Source organism: Mandrillus leucophaeus, unplaced genomic scaffold (genome assembly GCF_000951045.1).
Source record: "Mandrillus leucophaeus isolate KB7577 unplaced genomic scaffold, Mleu.le_1.0 Scaffold508, whole genome shotgun sequence".
NCBI lineage: Eukaryota > Metazoa > Chordata > Mammalia > Primates > Cercopithecidae > Mandrillus > Mandrillus leucophaeus.
In genome coordinates, this window is record NW_012105453.1 from 1,758,499 (window position 1) to 1,781,830 (window position 23,332).

At 48.3% G+C, this 23,332-nt stretch overlaps 1 protein-coding gene across 2 annotated transcripts in view; it reads right to left on the minus strand.

Moving 5' to 3' along the window:
• Nucleotides 1–211: 211 nt before the first annotated feature.
• CCND2 (cyclin D2) overlaps nucleotides 212–23,332 on the minus strand; it is a 32,860-nt gene continuing 9,739 nt past the window's right edge. For both annotated transcript variants that reach the window (XM_011996293.1, XM_011996292.1), the window contains exons 4-5: nucleotides 16,539–16,687; nucleotides 212–5,714 (exon numbers count right to left, since the gene is read on the minus strand). In XM_011996293.1, coding sequence (XP_011851683.1) covers nucleotides 5,565–5,714; nucleotides 16,539–16,687 — 299 coding nt within the window. In that variant the 3' untranslated portion in view covers nucleotides 212–5,564. The remainder of the gene's footprint in view (nucleotides 5,715–16,538; nucleotides 16,688–23,332) is intronic.

Genomic DNA, 23,332 nt, shown 5'->3' on the forward strand with positions numbered 1-23,332 from the left:
GGCTGCATGGGCAGCCCCCGTCCCCTAGCAATGTCAACAATGACTTGTGCTGCCATAACACAGAGGCACGTGTAGATTCTATTCCAGGTTAGAATGTATCTTATGCCACTGCCAATTGCTGCAGCAGCATAAAGCAGAGTTCTGACTTGAGACAAGTGTATTCCATTCCGACGACTGCTGGTTGATAAATAAATCAAAAAAGGCCAGATGATTTAGGTCAAGGTGAGTTTATTGTCCAAATAGCATAACCTAATTGCATTCAAAACCATTTTCAAATCCATCTTTAAACTAGTCAGAAAACAGGTTATTATTTTTTTAAATCACTTAACACTGAACAGATAAGACCTCTTAAAAGGCAGCTGACTATATCATGTCACCATCATAGCCAATGCAACATTTTTGCCACACTTCCTAAAAACCTTTTCGCGTACACTGATCATGCTACTTTAGCACTTTCTAACATCCTGACCAAATAGACACCCACACCTCTTATAGAGTACACTGTGAGAGAATAACATGGACTTGATATGGCATCACACTTGTTTCAAAGCAAAAAAAAAAAAAAAAAAAAGTAAAAAAGAAAAAGAAAAGAAAAGAAAAAAGTCCAAGACAAGAAACTATAACTGAGAGAGAGGAGAGAGAGAGATCTGAGGTACATGATATAAGGGTAATGAACATAATGGAAAAAATCCAATGGCCTGGTGATTTGCTGGGGATATAAGAGTTGGCCAGCAGTAAGAACTAAACCAATTAAAAGTAAAAATAGAAACTTTTTGTTTTTCAAGGACAGGCACCTGTCAAAAGACATTGGATACTGTAATGGCTACAGTCAGTAAGGCACTTTATTTCCCCAAAGTAGGCTGCAGGCGAAGGGATGCAGGCTGCAGCTGCAGCATGCACGTACACATTTGCTGATGGCTTCTTAAAACCTGAGCCGAGAATAGGGTCTGATAGCCCAGCCAAGTTTAAAAGCAGACACACACGAATGTAGTATCGTTGTGCCTGAAATGTCCATTCTGGGTTGTTTAGAATCCAGAATCATCAAAAGCCATGCGGTATGAGGAAGTAATAAACGTCCTCTTGAATCTTCTCACCCCATTTTGCACAAATGGATGGCTGCATGAACAGCTCTTGTAAATTGCTCTGAGTTCACACCAATAGAAACCTGCACTCATTCTATAGCTACAGAGGGTTTGCTGGCTTAAGGGGACTTTATCGTCTCAGCATTAATTTTCCTTTTAAAGCTATTCTCAAGGTTGGACTGTCTCAGAGATAAACAAAGAGGAATCCTTTTGGCTTAGAAGCCAACTGGCTTACTCAGACTTCCTCCCCTTCCTACCTCCAATTCCCACGCTACCCATATTATCTTCTTGAACTAGAAAATCAATTATTTACATGACATAAGGTGCAAGTCTATTTCTTCTCCCAGCCCTGTCCCCTGTGGCCCACGGAGAGAAAATTCCCCTGCCCTCTTTGAGAAAGTCATCTGATCCTGCCTAATGTTCTTAACCTTTCAGTCCCAGAGCTCCAGGGCACAGTCTGGAGAGGCCCTAGAGGTGCTAGACGGCAGGAAAGCGCAGCTCCGTCTGAAGAGCTGCCCATCCTGCTAGCAAAAGGATGCAGTGTGATGCTGTCAGGGTTGTCTTCTCCTTGGCTTTGTCACTTAAGCCATGTATGCCCCTGACCTGGCTGATAAGAGGCAGAACAGAGCCTCCAGTACAGAGCACACAGACCAAGGGTGACCCAGTGGTAAGGCATGCTGTGCTCTCCAGTGGGGTCCTGGGGCAGTTCAAAGTAAAGCCTCCTGGAAGAGCAGCCCCTTCTGGAAGGAGCTCGCCTCTCAGCACGCATGGGGTGTTCTGCGGAGGGAACTGCCCTTGGCTTTCTCCTGCAGGCTTCTGGGCTGTTAGGGACCCGCATGGAGTTTAATTATGCTTAGCATATATTTTTGGCATACTAGGATTTCTTCCCCCTAGGATTTGGCCAAAAGAGGGGAAGGATCAAAATTTGGCAGGCTGGGGGAACTCGGCCCCCACTGATGGAGAAAAAAAACAAACAGATGGAAGTAAAGACGAGACAGAAACACAACAAGGTAGAAAAAGACCAGGATAATTTGGAACCCCTTTAGTGGGAGGTAAGAAAAAGAAGAGAACAACAACAAAAAAAAGAGCAAGTTCAAATCCACAGCGGGAGAGCCCCTCTGGAACAAAACTCCTACCAAAGAGACTAAGATCCAAGGAGAGGGCAAAATCCAGGATTCCTTCTTTTGTTTAAGCAGGAGCAGGCAGAATAGCCTAACAACCCCCTACTTTCCCATCAGCAGCCCCACACCCATCATCACACAAGGCCCCAAGGATGGGAAAGAGAAAAGCTAGAAGGACCCAGGGGCCTCGGGACTACAGGAAGAGTAGAAAGTTACAGATCGTAACTAGAGTCGGGTAGGCCTGTGCCCTTCCCTATTTGTCCAGTTCTTTCATTTGCTGCTGCTGTTTAAGCTCAAGGGTCAGTCGCCGTGAAATGAATTTGCACCTCAGTTTCTCTTTAGGCTCCAAGGTTCCCGAGAACGCCAGGGTTCCCGCCTTCCCCATTCTGTGGGACTCCTTGGGGCCCAGGAGAGTGTGCTGATCAAAGCCGGCTCTTGAGAAAACTCTGGCTAGCTAACGTGCTGGCTGCTCCACTTTCCTCTCCAAAATTTCAGAATTCGCCACCCATTGTCCCACCAGAAATCCCCTAGAATTTTAGGGTCATGCTAACTCACAAAGCCCTGAACCCTTCTAAACACACTTCCCAGGAGACTGACTCATCTGGAATTTCACCTCTGTAGAAAAGCAGCCTCTTCACCTCCCTTCAACTATCATCCCATACTTCTCTGACCTATTTTTCTTATCCTGCCAATTCAGTGTGATTGAAAACCTGACCGTTTAGTACCGCTTAGCAGAGGACCTGGGCTTGCCTAGTGCTTGCCTGCGCAGCTGGAGACAGAGGAGGGAGAAGGAAGCACCGTCAACGCTGTTTGCTGCTTGCTGCAGATTCAGCTACTCGCAGATTCAGACCTAGGAAACCCACAGAGATGATCCTAAACTCAAGGTGTCCATGCCAGGGGAGGGGAAAGACGGAAGGAAAAACTTCAAGAGGAAAGGGCTCTTTGCACATGAAGCCCCGCTTTTGAAAAAGCTGCAAGATGAGGATCTCCAAACAGCCTGCTGGAATTCTTTTTAGTCTGTTTCCTGATACCTGGTACCTAAGTGCAAATTACGACATCTGAGTCTACTGCATAAATGTGTGTACTGAACGTCTGCCTTGAAGGGGAGGGAGGATCCCTTGGTTCAATGTATTTTTTCCATCATGATGAGGATACCGGGGGGTCTAAATGGGAGCCCGATGGCCTCCATAACCAAAAAGGTCCCTGGGAGTGAGACCGCCCTGCCTTCCACCTGAGCGGGAGTCGGCCCTGCTCACACCGCTTCTCTATTCCTCACGTGAATGGGCTCCAGGCAGAAACTGTACGGTTGTGAGGTATTATGAAAACAAAAGCGTGAATCATTGTCTTTTGTAGTTATTGATTTTGTCCAGTAAACCTGAGGTAAAGAATACTCCGTCTTTGAAGAATGTGACCAGAGGAAAAAAAAAAAAAAAAGGAAAAAACAACCACCATGAATATGCTACCAGAAAAAAACAAACTACGAAAGGGCTTTTCCAGTACGAAGAACTCATATCTCAACCACCTACTTCAGGACTTGGAATTTAAGCAGTAAAATAATATATTATAAAAATGTTTATAAAATAGCAGCACACTCTGTGAAACATTACAGCTAGGTACTGTCAATGTGAATAACGATGGATGATTTTAGCTTCTTAGCAGCGCAAAAAAAAAAAAAAAAAGAAAAAACCAAACTGAACAAAACAAAATGAAAAAATAAGAGACCCTTAGATCATTTTCCATCTTCAACCCTCATACTATGAAACAAGGCAGAATCTGTGTCTAAAATAATTCTTCAAATAGCCCTGTTCTGATTTTTCTTTTTCACTTAGAAAGGCAAATATTTTAACAAATAGCTTCATTACCTGTCAATTACAATTGTGCAAAAAAAAAAAAAAAAAGTTGTTGCTCCAACCTCTTTGCTAACTGAATGCCTCTAAGAAGTGGAGAGGAAAAAAATTCAAGTACGCTGAATACAACTTTGCAATAAAATTAACAACAACAATAAAAAAAAAAAACGGAAAAGGGAACAAAATGCCACACCCTGATATCAGTTCAGCCATCTATCTTTGCACCAGCAATAACTTTTCTTTCCATGTCCAAAGGAGAAGTATAGAGATGGGAATTAAGATCCTTCTGTGCCATCAGAATGGTAACAGATTTTAGTTTACAGGCTTTTCTGAGGAATGTTGTGATGGGAATGTCAGCAGGAAGGGGCGTCTCTCGAGTCCTGGGAGGAGCACCAGAACTGTGTACCAAAGCATGGCAGTTACCAGAAGCGAAGAGTAACCCAGACTGGGGGCAGGAAGGGAGGGGGCGAAAGAGAAGAGGGGAGGAGTATTCAGCATGACTTGCATAAACCATCCCATCTATCGCTCGGGAACAATTTTTCAAAGTGCTTTTCGAATGGAATGGTTTATAACAATGCTAAACTGTGAACCAGACATGCCAATCAGCACCAAAAATTCGTTTTTTTCTAAGAAGAAATGCCAAGGCCACATTACCCTTTTAAATACAATAACAGAAAGGATTCCATTCTGGATCCCACCCTTGGTGTCCATCTGCCTCCGTTTCATGTGAGTTTTGGTGATGGCCCATAGCTACATTTCCCCATTAGGCAGCAATACGGTGGTGTCTGCAATGAACTGCATTTGGAAGAAGAAGCGGGATGTCACAGAACATGAAACCCAGGAGCCAATCACCTGTGTCCAACTGGCAAAACAAAACATCTTTTTTAGGTAGCAGCTACTGTAGACAGCAAGAGAACATTAATGTAGAGATCCAACCACACTCCTGACTTAGTAACAGGTGGCTGAGAGCAAAGGCGCTTCTCCATCCCAAATGGTTCAATCATGTTGAGAGATTGTTTTGTACTCCTTCCCCATCATGTCCCTCCTAATTTCAATTCCTTCTTGAGTTCATTGCTTTGCAATCTAATCATGCCATAAATGGCGTACACAGTTCCTTGAAATTACACTACAAGGGGGTGTATGTGCTAGCTCATAACATGAAAAAAATGTCTCCTCTAATTTGTTCCCATATTGCAGGCATACATATTCTCTAACTACTCTGCAGGTTTTCCTGTAAGCATTTTACTATTACTTTTACATAATCAAACAATAACTGTTCGCATATGCAAGGGATTCCCTTATGCTGTACTTCAAATAGGCACCAAATGCTCTTTATTATTCCGTTTTTATAGGACTTTTTTCTCTCACTTCTAAAAGATCTTTAAATATGATCTAGGTGGGGGCAGAATTTTTTTTTACGTTTCACCCTAAAACACAAATAACAAAAACATAACCAGAAAGAAGGAGAGAGCAGATTATGGACGCGTCTCTCTCTTTCGGCCCAACTGGCATCCTCACAGGTCGATATCCCGCACGTCTGTAGGGGTGCTGGCTTGGTCCAGTTCATCCTCCGACTTGGATCCGTCGCGCTGGTCCTGACGGTACTGCTGCAGGCTGTTGAGGAGCACCGCCTCAATCTGCTCCTGGCAAGCTTTGAGACAATCCTAGAACAATGGTCCAGACCAGAGCTGTTAGCAGGAGAAACAGGACACAGAGCATCCTCCCAAGAAAACATGCATAATTTAGCTTGCGTAAGTCTATGCTAGTTCCCAGTTGAAATAAATGTGAAGTAAGGGAGGGGTGTTCTTAAAGTGCCAAGGAACCTCACTACTCTAGGTGGGGTCCGTGGGCTGGCCGCGTCAGCATTACCTGCGAGCTCGCTGGAACCGCAGCATCTCAGTCAATCCAGGTCGAGCTCATCAGAACCTGCGTTTTAGTGGAGCCCAGGTGATTGGAATTCTGAGAAGCACTGGCCTAAATGACGGTCCACTTACGGATGCCTGGTAATCAAGGGGCCGAGCAGATGCTTTCTGCCTGGGGAAGCTGGGAAGTGGCTACTAGAAAAGGGGAAGGCTACTAGAGGTGCTATGACATTAGCAAACTCAGCCCCTGAGAACTAGATAAGAAGGAAGCCAACGAACCAACGTACTGACACTCACATAAACTGTAAATACATTTTCTCACTCTTGTCCCCCAGGCTGGAGTGCAGTGGCGCGTTCTCAGCTCACTGCAACCTCTGCCTCCCGGGTTCAAGCGATTCTCCTGCCTCAGCCTCCCAAGTAGCTGGGACTATAGACGCCTGCCACCATGCCTGGCTAATTTTTGTATTTTTAGTACAGACGGGGTTTCACCATATTGGCCAGGCTGGTCTCGAACTCCTGACCTTATGATCTGCCCGCCTCGGCCTCCCAAAGTGCTGGGATGACAGGCGTGCGCCACCGTGCCTCACTGTAAAGACTTTAAAAAAAAAAAACCCCAATTTTTTCTGCTTCTTTACCATTTCCTTAACTCTCATAAAGATATAATGCAAAATGTCTACAACATTCTGGACCCTTGAGCCATCCAATCTGGGAATAAGCAAGAATATGCAGCATTGCTTTAGTTATCCGTCTATATTGTAGGGGGAATGGACAGTGTGTTTGCCCCAGGCAGGAGCTTCCCTTAGGCAGGTGACATGCGACGCAATGACAAGTCACCGGTATCACTAGCCAGGGACCATTGCTGGTGTTAGTAAGAGGGTACGAACAGTAGACTTGCTTCTAACAGGCATTTTCTGGCCTCTCTCCTCTGCAAAAGTGCCTCTGTGCACTCTCTTAAGAAGCACATACCTAAGCAAAATATGTTAAATTGAACCTCCCTGTGTCTTTTCATAGTTTAATACAAACTTCCCTTTTGCTTCTTTCACTGTGCAGTTCTCCCCACCCAGAGGTTTCTATTTTGCCAAGTCCAAAAGCATTCTCTTTATTTCCCAAAGATCTAAAATACAGCAGGCCAGGCATATTGGCTCCGGCCTGTCATCCCAGCACTCTGGGAGGCCGAGGCGGGAAGTTGAAACCAGTGCGACACCAGCCTGGACAACATAGCTAGTTCCCCATCTTTAAAAACAAACATATAAATAAATGAAATAAAGCTGCAACTAACCACTAAGGAACAAAATTTCCATACCCCTCAAATGTTCCTTTCCTATCGCTCGTCTATTCCACATTTCAGACTACAGCTTTCAATGAAAATTAAGATTAGGAACAACCACAGACTAAGAGGCCAAAGGCAGAGACGAAATATCACCTGGAACAAGGAGATGAGGAAGGGTGGTATTTGCTGCCCACCTACCATGCTTGCAGGTGGCCCCCACGTTATTTAACTTTTCTTATCTCAGAGTTTCCCCACAAAACACTCAGAGTAAAGGGCAACTGAGATGATATTGATATACGTGCAGTGCTAAGTAGAGCTCGATAAATGATCATGATTATGTGTAACAATAAATTGGTCCTGGAACCTGAAAGAATCCCTCAGATTTATTTGAAATGAGGTATAGAATTGCGTTCAGTCAAGACTGGTGAAGTGTGTGTCAAGATCATGTGTCTGGTTCTGGGGCGAGCGCTGAGCATAACAGACGTGAACCAGCGGCAGGAGTCTCCGTGCCACCCTGAACGAGGCTGAAACGGAGTCAGGCACTGGCCTCCGGGACTTGCTAACACCTGTCAGACGTTCCTGTGGCATCGCCTGGTTACACCCCTTACCCTGTCCGACCTGCTGAGCTGAACGAATGATGAGAAATCGCTTGGGGCTCACCCGCCTCATCCCTGTAGAGTTCTTCCCCAAGTTCTTCCCTCAAGGACCATGTGGCAGCACTGTCCTCATAGGTTACCACTTGCTAGGTGGGAAAAGTTAAGGTGTAATGTTCCTTTACTTTTTTTTTCTTTTTTCTTTTTTTTTTTTTTGAGACAGAGTGTTGCTCTGTCACCCAGGCTGGAGGGCAATGGCTCGGTCTCGGCTCACTGCAAGCTCCATCTCTCAGGTTCAAGTGATTCTCCTTCCTCAGCCTCCCGAGTAGCTGGGATTATAGGCACCAGCCACCGCACCCAGCTAATGTTTGTATTTTTAGTTAAGATGGAATTTTACCAGATTAGCCAGGCTGGTTTCGGACTCCTGACCTCGGGTATCTGCCCGCCTTGGCCTCCGAAAGTACCAGGATTACAGGCATAAGCCACTGAGCCCGGCCTGAAAGTATAATGTCTTTAGGGGCACTTGCATTTCAGTAGATGTGTGAAAACCTTAAATCCTTATAATCTAAAAAATTTAATATTAAACATAGAATCAAAATGAATGTGGGGGTTAAAGGCAAAAAGCGACTACGGTCAAAACTACTGTGGAATGTCCCTTAGGAAGGTTCTACATCAGGGAGGAATGGCAAGTCTCAGACCATCAGTTTTTCTTCTAAAGCTGGGCTAGACATAGGCAGCCCTTTCTCCATCTGAGCACCGCGTGAAGCAGTTCACTGAAATGCCGGAATCATCGTGGTGTGAGATCCTCTCTCCACCGTACATGGGCAAGAGCTGAGATCCAGAACAGCAGCTTCCACCCCACATTCCATCTGTCCTCCCTCATCTCCTGTAGCCACTCACCGAGTGAAACGTTGGACCTAACAATCTAAATCCATATTTTCTTCTTTCTCTGTTTTTTTGTTGTTTTTTTTTTTTTCTTGCAAAGGAGAATCCATTGAATCCAGGAAGTTCATGTGTAATGTTCCTCCACTGTTGAGAAGCTGTCGAAGGGGATGTTTACAATTGTTTTTCTCCAGGAGGCAGAGGGGCTAAATCAGACCACCTCCATACCACAGATTCAGTGACTATAGACTGGTTTCCAACTGAAGACCTGTCCATGGAAGACAAATCCTACCCAAAGCATAAGGGCCTGAGAGCTTCTGTTATGTAAAGGAGATGGCAGGATTCTCAGCTGACTGAGGGACCGTGTGTGTGTGCGTGCGCGTGCGTGCGCCAGTGCACGCGAGGTATGGTAGACAATAGCTCTGAACCATTACTTTAAAAAGGAAATGCCCGTTAGATGTAGCAATGTGGTACCTTGAAAGAGGGTTTCGCATGACATAGCCCTTGGTGAATACTTTCCAAGTTGCAGTTCCTGTGGAAGACCTTGCTCCTCAACAAAAACGCTCTCGCCTCCCGCCCAATCCTGCCTTGCTCTCCTTCCTCACAGGCTGTATTCTGGCCCCCGGCAAGGTCATCTGGCTTAATGCATCTTCTACTGCAATATGGCCAACTTGGGACTCTATGGCCATTAGTGAATTAACCATGCCAGCATGACCCTCCACATGGGGAGACCAGGCTCCAGAAAGCTAAAGACCTCTGTTTCAGGCCATGCACGTCTTCCCTTTGGGGTTCCCAGTGTCCCCACTTTTTCTGCTATTAGCCTTCCCTGCCAGCAGCCTGAGACCTTAAAGGAACAGTTCTGAGAAAACCCTACAGGAAGGACTGGGATGTCTGACTGTCACTTCTACTGGACTTTCAGAGCCACGCGACTTGAGGTGACATGTGCGTGCACAGTAGCGTTTTATGTAAGTTCCAGCCAAGAATAAGTGCGCAGGCTATCCCACACAAAACGGAGAAAGGTTTCATAGATAGACAAAACTCTTTTCTTCAGTCGCATTTTGATTTCAATCCAAATCATCACTGACTTGACTACAGCCAGCTTTGTTTTGTTTTGTTTTTTGAGATGGAGTCTCATTGTCACTCAGGCTGGAGTGTAATGGCGCGATCTCATCTCACTGCAACCTCCACCTCCCAGGTTCAAGCAATTCTCGCCTCAGCATCCAGAGTAGCTGGGATTATAGGCGCACGCCACCATGCCCAGCTGATTTTTGTATTTTTTATAGAAACAGAGTTTCACCATATTGGTGAGGCTGGTCTCGAACTCCTGACCTCAGGTGATCCACCCGCCTTGGCCTCCCAAAGTGCTAGGATTACAGACATGAGGCACCACGCCCAGCCTGGCCAGCTCTTGCTTGGTGACCCCTCTGACTGGAAGATAAAAGGATGACCAAAGCAGGTACTCCATAGATTGAAGAATTCTGAACTCCCTTCCCCACCCTCTTCTAGACTTACCTTGTGGCAAAGCAGGACGCTAACCCTCTCTGCAGTCTCCACCTAACCTTCCTTCAGGTTCCACTTCCATGAAACTTGACAATGATCAGCTCGACTTTCAACTACACAAATCCCTCATTCTAGCTCAGCAAGACTAAAAGGGCAAAAGCCTGTCTTGTATAAATGATGTTGAACACTACTCTCTGATGGTGGGAAGAGAACTTGGCCTGTCCCTTCCATGAGACACAGCTCACGCCCTGCATACGAATACCTTTGTTTAGCATGGCAGGCGCCCTTTTTGGACTTGTGAAGGGCATATAAATTCTGTGTGCTGGTGGGAAGTGAAGGGAGAGGAGATTGGGCAGTGGTGCTGATACCTGCAACTGGACATGCCAACTCCACATTGCCTGGGTCTTGCCCAAAGCAGGAGGGCAGGAGAATGCATGGGATTGGGGGGTGGGGGTGGGGATAGGGGCAGCCACCTGGAGAGAGGAAGACCTCCACCTTAAATCCAACCAGGTTGCTTCTGTGAGAGGATCAAGCTGAGAGAAGAGTGGAGTTAGTGTTTCCAAAGGGGCTGGATTATAAGAAGACATACATAAATAATCACAGACTTGGAGAATGTGGAGGTCTAAAGGGCCTTTGGAAATCAAGTAGCCAAATGCCCTCGTTTCCCAGCTAGGGAATGGAGCGTGGAGAGTTGACGTGGCTTGCCCCGCAGTGACATCTGGCTAAAAGCTCAGACTGGCTTTAGAAAGGGCAAGCCTCCAATTTCAGAACTCCTTGTTTCCTATACACCTCGACTTCTAAGCTCTAAGTAAAGACATACAGACCAGAGACTCTCCAAGAAAGACAGACATAGCCCAAGTGGCTGGAAAACCACGAAAGCGCCTCTAATCAAAAGATGTTACACACATGTAAAGTGCGGCGGCTCTAGGACATCAGCTTTCCTGCAGCCTCCAAAGCACCAGCCATTGTGTTAAGATGCCCCAAATTAAGCTGATTAAAAGGGAAGCCATAATGCTCGTCTGTCAGCCTGGACAGGTGGTACCCTACTGCCCTGGAGGTCGGGCAGACCTCCAGCTTCCATGATGATAGGCCCCCTCCCTTGCCCCCTTCCCTCCTGGCTGCCCCCGCCCCCACGCCTGGAGCCCTGACAGCAGTGTTTGTGATCTTCAGCTCGTTACAAGGGCCTCTGACTTCCTCTGCTTGCTGGCTCGAGCTCCGCGCCCTGCACCCTCCTCTGCCTCCATGAATGGGTTGACGGAACTCCTACCATTAGCCCTCAGTGTAACTGCACAACTCCATTGTCACACACACGCACTGCACTCAACAGGGGGACAAAGGGCTGAATGAGCCCCAGACCCGCGGCCAACTCAGGCAGAGACAACTTAGGAAACTATCTCATTCTTCCTTTCTTCACAGGCTGTTTGGCTTATTTCCTTGCATACCAAATGAGGCCCACAGAAAAATGAGGCAGGAGAGGGAGGCATCAGCCCCCGATTCGATTCCACCTCCCCACCCCCAGCTTCCAGCAACACTTCACAAGGTTCCTGACCACAGGCCCTCAAGAGTCCACAGAAGATAGAATCTGTACCAGCAGAGCCTTGAAAATGACCTGTGCGGAGAGTGCTCCGGTGCTTCCAGCTACAGAGCAGACACAATGCTAAAGCCCATGAATTACACACATGTGTCGAAACTGAGACTTCTTCCGGGGCGCCTCCACCTCCCTGCTTTTTAATAGCTCATTGACAACCAGGACCAGAAAATGCCAGGATGACCCTAAGGAAGGGATATCCTGGAATCTTCTCTGGGCAATATTCAAGAATGTGTCTAGGGACAGGGATGAGCGTTGAAACACTTCTATTGGGTACTGTGTGCACTATTTGGGTGACGGATTCAACTGAAGCCCAAACCTCAGCATCACACAATATATCCACATAACAAACGTGCACATGGATCCCCTGAATCTAAAGTTTTTGTTTTTTTTTTAAAGAATGTGACAAAGAGTTCTGATGTGCCTTAGACAAAAAAAGGTTTATCAATACAAGGAACAGATGACTATAGAGTCTTTATTCTGTTAAATATCTTGCAACGAACTCCACATCTTTATGGCCTGTGAGCCTCAATTCCACGTTTTCGTTAATGAATTTGTGCAACTGTGTCATGTGAAAACGAAGCCACTTACTCTAAGACAAGGTTAGGGAACACTCAGAAGGCTCGGAAGGCCCCGACACAGAATTGAAGTTAAAAAAGAAAAGATAAAGCTTTTCAAAGGACATGGACAGACTAGTGAGTCGGAAACACATTGGAAATCCATCTGCCTGCCTTTGTCCTTTGCTCCTTCCTTCCTCTTCCCTTCCTCTCCTAAGCATCACTCCCGATGACTCTGCCAGGGGCTCTGGATAAAGAGCTGAGGAAAAGCTGGGCCTTATTCAAGAGGTTCTATAGACAAGGAAGCAGTGAGATCAATGCTGGCAGGCAGCCCGAGTAGTGTGCAGAGGGGACAGAAGAGGACCCCGATTCAGCCCAAGGAAGCAGGGCCACAGTCACCGGGGACCCAGGCCAGTGGCACCCTCCCCTCTCAAACCTACCCAGGCACCGGACACCCCCAATAGACGTTCCCCCTAAAGCCAAACTGCCTCTCTGGCTGTTTTTAGCAACTCTTAGGATTGGAAGGAAAAAGTATTTAAAATATACCACCCTCTGAGACTTTTATTCCCTATAAAACTGTCAGGCCCCTCACTCAGCTTTCTCTTTGGAATGAAGCGTTCTGGTTTATTTTGGCAACCAGACGCAGCAACAAAGGCCGACTTTCTGAGAGCCGCATGGGTCCCTCCTATCAAAGCTATCTGCTGCTGGCCAGGGAGCCACAGACTCGCCTGGCCATCTCACAAGAATCAGGGGGACCCTCTTTCAACAGCTCGATCCCCGACAACCCACAACCTAACCCCCAAAGTGGCAGAGAGCGCTGCAAGTTTGAAGAGATCATAAACAGCAAGGTGTGTAGGAGCTGACCTGTAACTTCAGGGGCTCTGGGGGAAACCGTCAGCTCTTCCCGATTCCTGTTTGTCCATGCCCTAGGGCCAGGGGCAAAATGTGGTCCTGTGTATTTCACTTTTCCAAGGAAGAGCCCAACATTAACCCATGGGCATTTCATAGCGTGGCCTGAGGATGTTCCAGACACGTGTACATACGTATGTATGTATCCATTTATGTATGTGTGTATGTACATACATACACACACACACACATTTTACTGTCGTAAATACACGTAATGTCAAATTTCCCTTTTCAGTCACTTTGAAATGTACAGTGGCATGAAGTACATTCATACTCTCGTGCAGCCATCAGAACTCTCCATCTACAGAATTGTTTTCATCATCCCAAACTGAAACTCTATACCCATTAACCACTAACTCCCCATCCTCTCCTCTCCCCAGACTCCTGGAACCTCTATTCTTTCTGTCTCTACGAATTTGACGATTCCAGGTACCTCGTGTAAGTGGCATCATACAGTATTTGTCTTTTTGTGTCTGACTCATTTCACTTAATGTAGTATTTTCAAGGTTTGCCCATGTTATAACAGGGACTGGACTTCCATTTCTTCTTACAGTGGAATAACTGCGTGTCCGTACATTTTGTTTCTCTACTCTAAGAACAGTTTCTATCACTCAATTTTCTCTTCTGGGAGGCCGGCATTCTACATTAGGCCTCACGAGCTCCTTCTTCCGGCCTGATTTCCTACTGCATTTGGCATTCATAACACATTACTTAGCACACCTTCATTTATGTTCTTAATTTGCCAGGGTTTTGCATGCTTTACTCTTGATTCATCATACGACTGCTAAGTTCCTTGAATGCAGGAATCTCATCCTCTACTTCCCACATGCCACCCATCCACCCCAACTTCTAGCAACAACTGGGCCTTCAGTAAAGACTTCCAGAAATGAATGAAGGAAATACACCACTTCTTGACTCATGAAATGGTAAACAGAGCTCAGGAAGCAAAATCACCTCCCTCCAAATGTTAATGTGTTCTAAATTCTAGTGCTTTCATTTTTCTTCCCTCTGAGCGTCAGCTTTTCAGAGAACACAGGTTGATGGATGGGAGAAGATATAGCATTTGGGAAGTTGCATACACACACACACACACACACACACAGAGCCTAGCCCAGAGCTGCTTGAACGTTTCCACTAAAAACATTTTCAGGGAGAGCGAACAAGCATCTGGGGTGCCAGAGGTAAGCCTGGAACTTCCTGAGGTCTCAGATTTGTATTTGAAAAAGTGTTATGAATTTTACATTTCACTACGTTCACTCTTGGTTTTTAAGTATGAAAATGTTCAACCCAGGCCCACTGGTGTGAATGAGGCATACACAGGCAGCCCCAGTTAAGAAACACGGTGTGTGCCCATTATAGAAATGAGATACCAACTCGACCAACAGTTGGGATTTATAGGAGGACACACCCCTACACCAGCTTCGTATCCACTTCATGTCCATTTGACAGAGTTGGTCAGCTGACTTAAATGGACTGGCTACGTAGGATCAGAAAAACGCAAACAGTTTCTCCAGATGAGATGACAGACTGACTTGCCTGCAGTCTTGAAAAGCCAACAGACTTAGCAGCAGCTCCCCGGAGTGAAACTGACACCACTGTCCATGTGCGATCAGTAAGCGGGGACAGAGGCAGGTGGGAAAAGGCTGGAGCCGGTAGGGTGGTCAGCCCATCAGAGCAGGTCTATCAACAAGCGGCGGGGGTGGGGAAGGTTACAATGCCTGGGGGCAGGAGGAGGGGGGTGGCCGCTCCAACTCCTGTCACTGACATCTTTGTTTCCACGCATTGAGGAAGGGCTTGTCTTAAATTGGCTGGGAGTCCTATTTGTAAGGCAGCCTTAATTGGAGACACTGAGAAAAGGAGGAAAAAGTGTACCATTTCTATAAATGTTAAGTCCTGTCCACGATTTTCCTCTGGAGGATTAGAAAAGCATTCTTCATGCTACACCGGAGGGAGCTTTTCAGTCTGCGTTTTGGAGCCTTCCTTTAAAAAGCGTTATGTTTGGAGCCCGCATTTTAAAACCGTATCTAAGAACTATCTCGGAGGAGGATCCCGGATTTGCTCGGTCAGCATCTCCCCGCGCCATTTCTCTGAGCGGGGAACAAACGCCAGGAAAAATCCAGGTGGGCGGGAGAGGAAGCCAGCGAGCTGCAGCCGTGGGCTCTGTGAAGTTTAATCTATTCAGTAGCCCTTGTGCAGGCCTCAGCCATAGGCCTGTAAATCACATGATCCCTTAACTCAATAAAAGCCCACAGAGGGCATCTGAATCCCCCTGGACCATCCAGAGGGTGTCATCGTGAAGTGCCCAGCATTCTTCAGCCTCTCCATGGTGATGCATGAGGGCTCAGGGCCAACAACCCTCTCTCGGGTTGACTTTAAACCCAAGGGTTTTTTTCAAACCAAAAGATCCCAGGAGCGGCAGCAAGGGTGGAGTGGAAAGTTTCCAGGGGGCAGTCGGAGCTTGGGGGTTCTAGTCCCAGCTCAGCCACCGCCCAGCCCCTCCTGGCTGGTTACTTCAACCCCTGCCCTGCCCGTGGAAAATAAGGAACCGCTTCTCTGACCTCTCAGCACCGTCCTGGCTCCGACGCCCTGGACTGCAGCTTCCTACCAATTCAATTCGGAGTCTCACTTGACCCTGGTCTCTCTCAAAACCTTTCTTCTCAGGAACTCCGAATTCTGGCAACAGGAAGTAACAGCCTCTGAGCCGTCCACAGGGCACACAGAATGGGGAAGCTCCATAGCTAATAATAGTTTCTTGAGTTTGTATGGCACTTTGTCTTTTGAAAGCACTTTGTCATCCATTACTGCATTGAACAAAAGGGAAGAGAGAGCGGGGAGGGGTCGAGAGGTTTGCCAGGGGCGGACACCGTTCTCACAGTGGGGCACCTCTTGTGTGTCTGCTCCGTCCACTGCAGCTGAGTCCTGGCTCTCCTTTCTCCTCTGTGCGCCTGACGGCCTCAGCGTGTGTGAGCAGACACGGCGGCTCTTCACTGCTGGGCAGAGGCAGCCCGGCAGCGTGTACAAATATGGCAATGAAGCAACAACTCAGACCCACTGGGAAGCCCACGCCATAGAGGAACATCGGTAAACAGCCCTCCCGCCCCCTGCGCCCCACATCTGCTTGCTGAATTTTCTTCTGCATTTTGTGGTGCACAGCTTTTCAGAACCTTAAGAGGGCGTGTCACCTGCTGAACTTTGTACTCCCTTGATGTCGATCTTAGAAAACACACCAAAAAAATACCTCTGACACAACATCTTCAAATCCGTCGTCTCTTTCCCTGAGCTGAGAAGAGACATCTGGACTTAGCCAAGAAGGTGGTGGCCACCTACCACGTCTGTGTTGGTGATCTTAGCCAGCAGCTCAGTCAGGGCATCACAAGTGAGCGAGCTCACTTCCTCATCCTGCTGGAGCCCGCAGATGGCTGCTCCCACACTTCCAGTTGCGATCATCGATGGTGGGTACATGGCAAACTTAAAGTCTGCAAGGAATGAGAGGCAGAAGGTCAGGCCACGGAACGCATTCGGATCCTGGAGCTCCCCGAGACTGCAGAGACTCAGAAACAGGACAGCAGCGGGTCAGCTGCACGAGGGACCCCCGTGCCCTACAGGCATGTCCTCCCTCGAGTTCTTTCACAAGAAGCCTGTGTTTATTTACCATCACCGTGGCTGTTCCAGATTTAAATGGAGGAGACTGAGGCAGGGAAGGAAGGCAGCTTATCTAAGTGCACACAATGAATGCACAGAGGATTCAAGGTCCCCAATCCCCAAATACCAGTCATATTAAGCATGTCCGAGGTAACATTCTTGACCCTGGTGGGGGCAGCAAGGTGAGCGAGTCATGGTCTCTGGAGGTGATGGTGGGAACAGAGCAGAGAATGCTTGAGACCAGTGCAAATAAGGTACCCCATGGACCATGCAAGCAGGACAGACCGGGGGTTCCAGATGTGAGAAGGAGGGAAAGGACAAGGAGGTGGGAGAAACGGGCAAAATCTATGCAGAATGCTAATTCAGATGGGATCTTGCTATAGTCTCTGGACAGGCATCAAGGATTAATATGACCCCCCCACAAAAAAAGATTCCATTTAAAAAAGGAAATGAGAGAAGCAGCAATGCAGCAAGTGGGCGAGTCGGGGCTGAATTCCACCCAGTTCCCAACCTCTGGCCCAACAGCAAGAACCCTCAGAACATTAGGGCAGAGGATTCTAACCCCAACACAGGGCTCTAACTAAGCACCAAAGATTAATCATTGTATCTGAATCAGACGGGTGACTTGGTTTCGATGTTATGACTCATGAGCCTGAAGTCCCCATCTTATTACTAAGAGAAAAAAATGTGACTTGCTACAGAGAAGTGCAGAATGAGGATAATAAATCAGAGGGGCTTGAACCCCACCCACTGCCATTTCTGACAGCAAATACTTGATGCTCCCTTTCAAGAGGGCTCCTCTTGAAAGACCAGACCCCAGGGGCTGGGTGGCTATGATCCAGCAGCTGCTTCGTCCATCAAGGGGAAATAAAGACAGCCAACTTCCTCCTGTTACTGCTGCCGACAGCTACCAACGACCACCATATGCAATACGCTACACGTTACGTCCTGTTTAATTCACCCATTAGCCACAGACAGTGCACAAGAGCGTCACCCTAATGGTATGGGTGAGACCCCTGAGACTTCTGAGAGTTCAAGTTGCCCCTGCTCACGTTGACATGACATTAGAGTGGGTATAGTTTCAGTCATCACCCCAGTGACGGTGCTGGAGTGCAGTAAGTCTTCCAAAGCGTCCTCTTCCCAGTTTTAGCATTGCTCTAGTGAACTTACTGTGTGTAGACATGGAAGGGGCACATGGGGGCAGGAGACAGAGCATACAGGGAACCGTGGGTCACCCTTCAACGTATAGCAAAAATAATCAGGTTAAACCTACAAAACCAGCCCCTCTCATATCTCCCCTTCTTCCTATACACACTCTATTACAAACGCATTTTCTACAGCAGCTGTTTTAATGGTGGGCCCATTGCCCCAGCATCAAGTTAGACACTGTGGATCCCTGAGCCAAGCATAGCCCTCCCCTCCCATCACGAACGCAGAGCAAACCTGGCCATCTGCCTGTCTCCTTGGCTTTTTTTCCCATCGCCCTCTCACCATCTCCACCTCTTGAGGGACGTATATAATGGTGCTACGCCCACGCCTGCTGTCCACCTGCCGCTCCTATGCCTTCTCATCTTCTCTGTCGCCACGGACAGTGTGACAAAGCCGGCCTCCCTGCCTCTTGCTCTGCTGTAGGTCTCTTCCACATGGGTCACAGGAGAGTGCTTCTCTGCCCAATAACCTCGTTAGCTCCCCCCTGTGACATTCATAACACAAGCGGGGCAGCCGGCCCATGGCCCTGGGCCCACAAAGGCCCGGGTGGGAGCATCTGCCAGGGAAGGGGCAGGAAAGCATCCCCGGCCCTCCCTTCCCTCTGCCACAGGCCTCAGACGGGGAAGCACACCTCACACATGCCCGTCTCTGCTGTCCCACTGCTAGCAAAACCAACTCTTATTACTGGCATACAAATGAACTTCTGGAAGCCAGCAGGCATCGGGGAATAGGTGTACCAGTGGCACAGGGAGACTCTACCTCCCTTTTCGTTTTACTAAGAAAGTTTTCAGGGGAGTCCTCCTGGGGACACTGTCCCGTCCCACAGAATAGGGGAGCACTTTGTGCTTGAACTTGGCTGCCTCTCAGCAGCTCAGAGTGGCACCAAAGGAGCAGCGTGTTCCCACAGCCAGAGGAGAAGAGCCGCTGGAGACCAGGATGGCGGCCGTGCTGCCCTCTGTTGCCTGCTACCCAGGAGAGGAGCATCTTCCTCTGGATCCCTGAGCACGCCCCACCTCTCCTCCAGGTTAGTCAAATACTGAGGCAACATCAGCCCTCCAGCTAGGTCCAGACTGGGACTGTGGGCAAATCACCTCCTCTTCCCAAAGGCTTGCTTTCCTATTTGTCTAATAACTGGTTGGGTGAGACAAGTGTTTTTCTAGCTTCTAGCTACAGGTCATTAATGGGTCATGAAATGCATCTGTGGGTCGTGACCAGCATTTTTTGTTGTTGTTCTCCTTTAACCAAATAGAGTAGGATAGAAAGTATCAGGCTCACTGCATGTACTGAAGAGTAAATATTGTTCGGAGAAACTTTTGTATCCGTTTGATATACTTGTACAAGTATCCTGAGTTGTGTTATAAAATGTGTTTCTTCCTTCATGGCTTAGGTCAGAAAGAGTTTAAAGATCGTGGGCAGGATAATGTCCCAGGTGCCTTACAGCTCTAGTTTGCTCTTTGAGGATCTGGAATGGGAATGATTCCTAAGGAGAAGAACAATGAGGAGACGATAGAATGTAATGCGGCCACTAGCAGCCGGCGAAATCACAAAGCAGCCGTCTCCACAGAGCAGCGCTACCTCCCCGTGGCACTAGCACCAGGGCTGCTCCAGGACCACTCTCAAGGACATCCCCCTCTCTACCGGGAGGGGATACTGAACAGAGAGAAAAACAGAAAAATGAAACATCATTTCATCTGTGCACTAGCTTCCTAGCTGTAACTAGCCAACCCCCACCCTCAACTGTGGAAAGTTCCACCTACCCAATGCAGCCATTCCTGGAAACCATCAGCTTTGTCGCTACGACAGGATGGAGAAATGGTCGCAATATCCACTCAGAAGAAGGAAGCAGAAAACCAAATTGCATGCACGCATGCGATGATGAACATTACGACCATAGGTACCTACGTACATACATGCCTATGGATGTACCGGAAGGATGCACAGAAAATCAAAGCTGTTCTGTTAGGTGGGAGAAACACAGATGAGTTTGTAAATTTTTCGCATAATATTATTTTAACAAATAAAAGCCAGGTAAAAATTTATCAGCAGTCTCTTAAGTCTCTTGATCAAAAATGCCAACAAGCTATACGCTGGTGCAGAAAAGGCACACTCAGGGGTGAGGGTGTACCCTCTCCATCCTTAATTGCCCACCTGGAGAGGTGAGATGCTGGCAACTTCCTGAGATCCCTCCTCCTGCAGCAGAGAGAGGCAATGAACTGATCGGCGATCCATTTTCATTGACTCATTACAATGTGCTCCTCCCTGTTCCAGGCAGCATGGAGGACTCCCCCCAGAATGCACAACATTAAGACTTTTTAAGGCTGGGCATCAATGCATTGGATAGTAGGGGACGGTGTGCTATAATGGCTAGGTCTGTACTACTATAGGGATAACTTCTAAAGACACTTCTCAAAGAAAGGAGGCTCTTGAAGGCCGGACACAGTGGCTCACATCTGTAATCCCAGCACTTGGGGAGGCCGAGGTGGGCAGATTACCTGAGGCTGGAAGTTTGAGACCAGTCTGGCCAACGTGGTGAAACCCTGTCTCCACTAAAAACACAAAAATTAGCCAGGCACGGTGGTGCGCGCCTGTACTCCCAGCTACTCTGGAGGCTGCGGCAGGAGAATCACTTGAACCCGGGAGGTGGAGGTTGCAGTGAGCAGAGATTATGCCAAGCACTCCAGCCTGGGTGACGAGAGCAAGACTCTGTCTCAAATAAAAAAAAGAAAAGAAAAAAGAAAGGAGGCTCCAGAGTGAAGAGGAGCATTTGAGACACTTCTCAGAAGACTCTTCAGGGAGATGGGAAGGATTTGGAGAGTAGACCCAAAAAGCTCCGAGCTAGAAGGTGAAGTGCATGGAGCTTGGACAGCTCCACTCCTGCCCCAGTCCCCACCAGACCCAGGAGGTCCTTTCTCCAGGTTGCAGCATCTGGGGATCTAAAGAGAGCAGGAGCAGCCACACACCTTGCCATGGGGAACAGAGGCCGTCCCAGGGCCTAGGCCTCCAGCTCTCCTCCAACCAAAACAGACCTCTGGAGAACACAGCTCCCTGGTTCAAAGTATTAGCTCTGGAATCAGACTGAGGTTGAATCTCCATCTACCACCTACCAAGTGTGTGAAGTTGGGCAAGTTACCTGACCTCTCTGAGTCTTCATTTTCTGATCTGCAAATAATAAGAATAGCAATACCCACGTCGTAGTGTTGTTCTGAGGATTAATTTAAAATTATCCTTGTAAAAGCACAGTGCCTGGTTTAAGGCAAGCAACGAATGTCAGCCAGCATCCTCTGCAACCTGCCCCTCCTCTGCTCTCACTCCTGGGACTTCCTGCAGGACTGTGGTGGGGAGTTCTGACTGGAGATGCTCTCCAGTGTCTGGAGAGATGAGGAGAAAGGCGCCCAGCATCCCTGGATTGCAGGCAGATGCAGGGAGCAGGCCAAGCAGGCCAGGAAGAATGAGGGCTCTGTGCTTCCTGGAGAATCTGTCACTATCCAGTTGTGTATGTGTCCCAGAAATGACATCATCCAGTCCCCAAAGTCTCCTGCTGCTTTGCAGAACTGGGAGAAAGTGCAGCCCCGCGGGGGAATGAAAAGAACCCCACGAACACTCAGCGAATGGACGAGAGAAATTGGCAACGCTAACCCAGCACATTCCACAATTCATTCAGATGCGGTTCACCCGAGTCAGGAACGATGCCCACATAACCAGGAACACCCGACATTCCCGCCTCCCTCCCGGCAAAGTGGTGGAAGCAAGGGACACACCTTAGGGGAATCCCAGCTGGACCCACAGGCACCAGGGGCAGCTCTGGTGTGGGCTGCATGCTTGCTCATGATGGCGGTGGTGATGGTGAGGTATAAATAAAAAAGAGCTAAAATTCATCTGTTTCAAACATCTCCTTTTACAGGTGAATCAATGAAGTATTGGGAGATGAAGTGATCTGGCTCATGTCACTCACTGCGAGTGTTGGGCCTGGGGTCTGGATGAGATTTTGGGACTCCGGATCCAGAGCTCTTCATAACTTACTGGAAACTGACCAGCTCCTCAAGGTCACCTCCCATATACCACTCAGGAGGATAGGGCAGCCTTTCATGTCAGAAGTGGGAGGAAAGCCCCAAAGGTGGCACTCTGGCTCAGGAGTCAAAGGACTTGGGTCCCAGCTCCAGACTCGGCACCAGCAAGCACAAATGGCTTAACCTCCCAAGGATGCCCTGAGAACCCCTGGGGGGCCCACTGGGCTCCCTCACCTGCGTGGGCCCTGAGAAGTGCTGCATTTCATCAGCTTCGTATCTGTACTTCTTGGTAGGATTTTACTGAAGAAAGCGTTCAGAGCTAAGTAAGTGTAAAACCATGGAATACACGGCCCTGCCCAGTAAGTTTAGCACTTATCATTTTGGCTACGGTGGCCAAGGTCATGGGGTGCAGGGCTGATGGCTCTGCTCCTGTTCACCAATGCGGGACAGAGATACGCACTCTGAGGCTGAAGAAGAAAGGGAAGGCCAGGTCAGGCTTTCCCCTTGTTTCTTCTTCTCCAACCTGCAGTCAGGTGGAAGTTCAAAGGGCCAGAACCAGAGTGTTCTCAGGCCAGGGACATCACTGGGCACGCCCCTCACCTGCCACCCCCACAATAGGACCAGCATACCCTGTCCTCGTGGGGCAGGACTGCTACAACAAGGGAAGGCCCATGCAAGGCCTGCTGGGAGGAGCTGGGGAGGGGGCTGGTTGGAGGGCGATGAGGAGCCTGCTACCCATTCATCTTACATCTGCAGAGAAGAGAGATGGCAAGCACCACAATGCCTGGCTGCCTGTCCCCACAGGGCATGCTAACGACTTCCCCTCAGCTTCAGGGGCAGCTCAGAGGCTTGCAGATGGACAGACGGTTTCCATTCTTCCTTCCCAGCACCCCTCAAGGTGAATCTCCCACTCTAGATCAAGGGCCAAATCACGGAACTTCTCTGGGCCACCACCATCTCCCTCTCCCTTGGGGATGGAATCGGAGGGAACACCTGTAGGTAAAGCCAGAGCAGGGGCTAGGACAGCACAATGGGTTACAGTCAACACTGGGACTCTGGCCTTGGCGTGGGGAGGCCTAGTGGTGGCTATTGCGTGCGGCAGAAAGAGCAAGGTGCAGCATCTTAGGGTGGGCTTCTAGTGAAGAAAGAGGGGATGTGGGTGCCTGGGGAGGGAGGGTGAGCACCTCCCCCTCCCCGCTGCCAGGTGTAAACTCAACGCCATTGGCTCTGCTAAACTAACTGGAATCATCCACCGAGCATGAT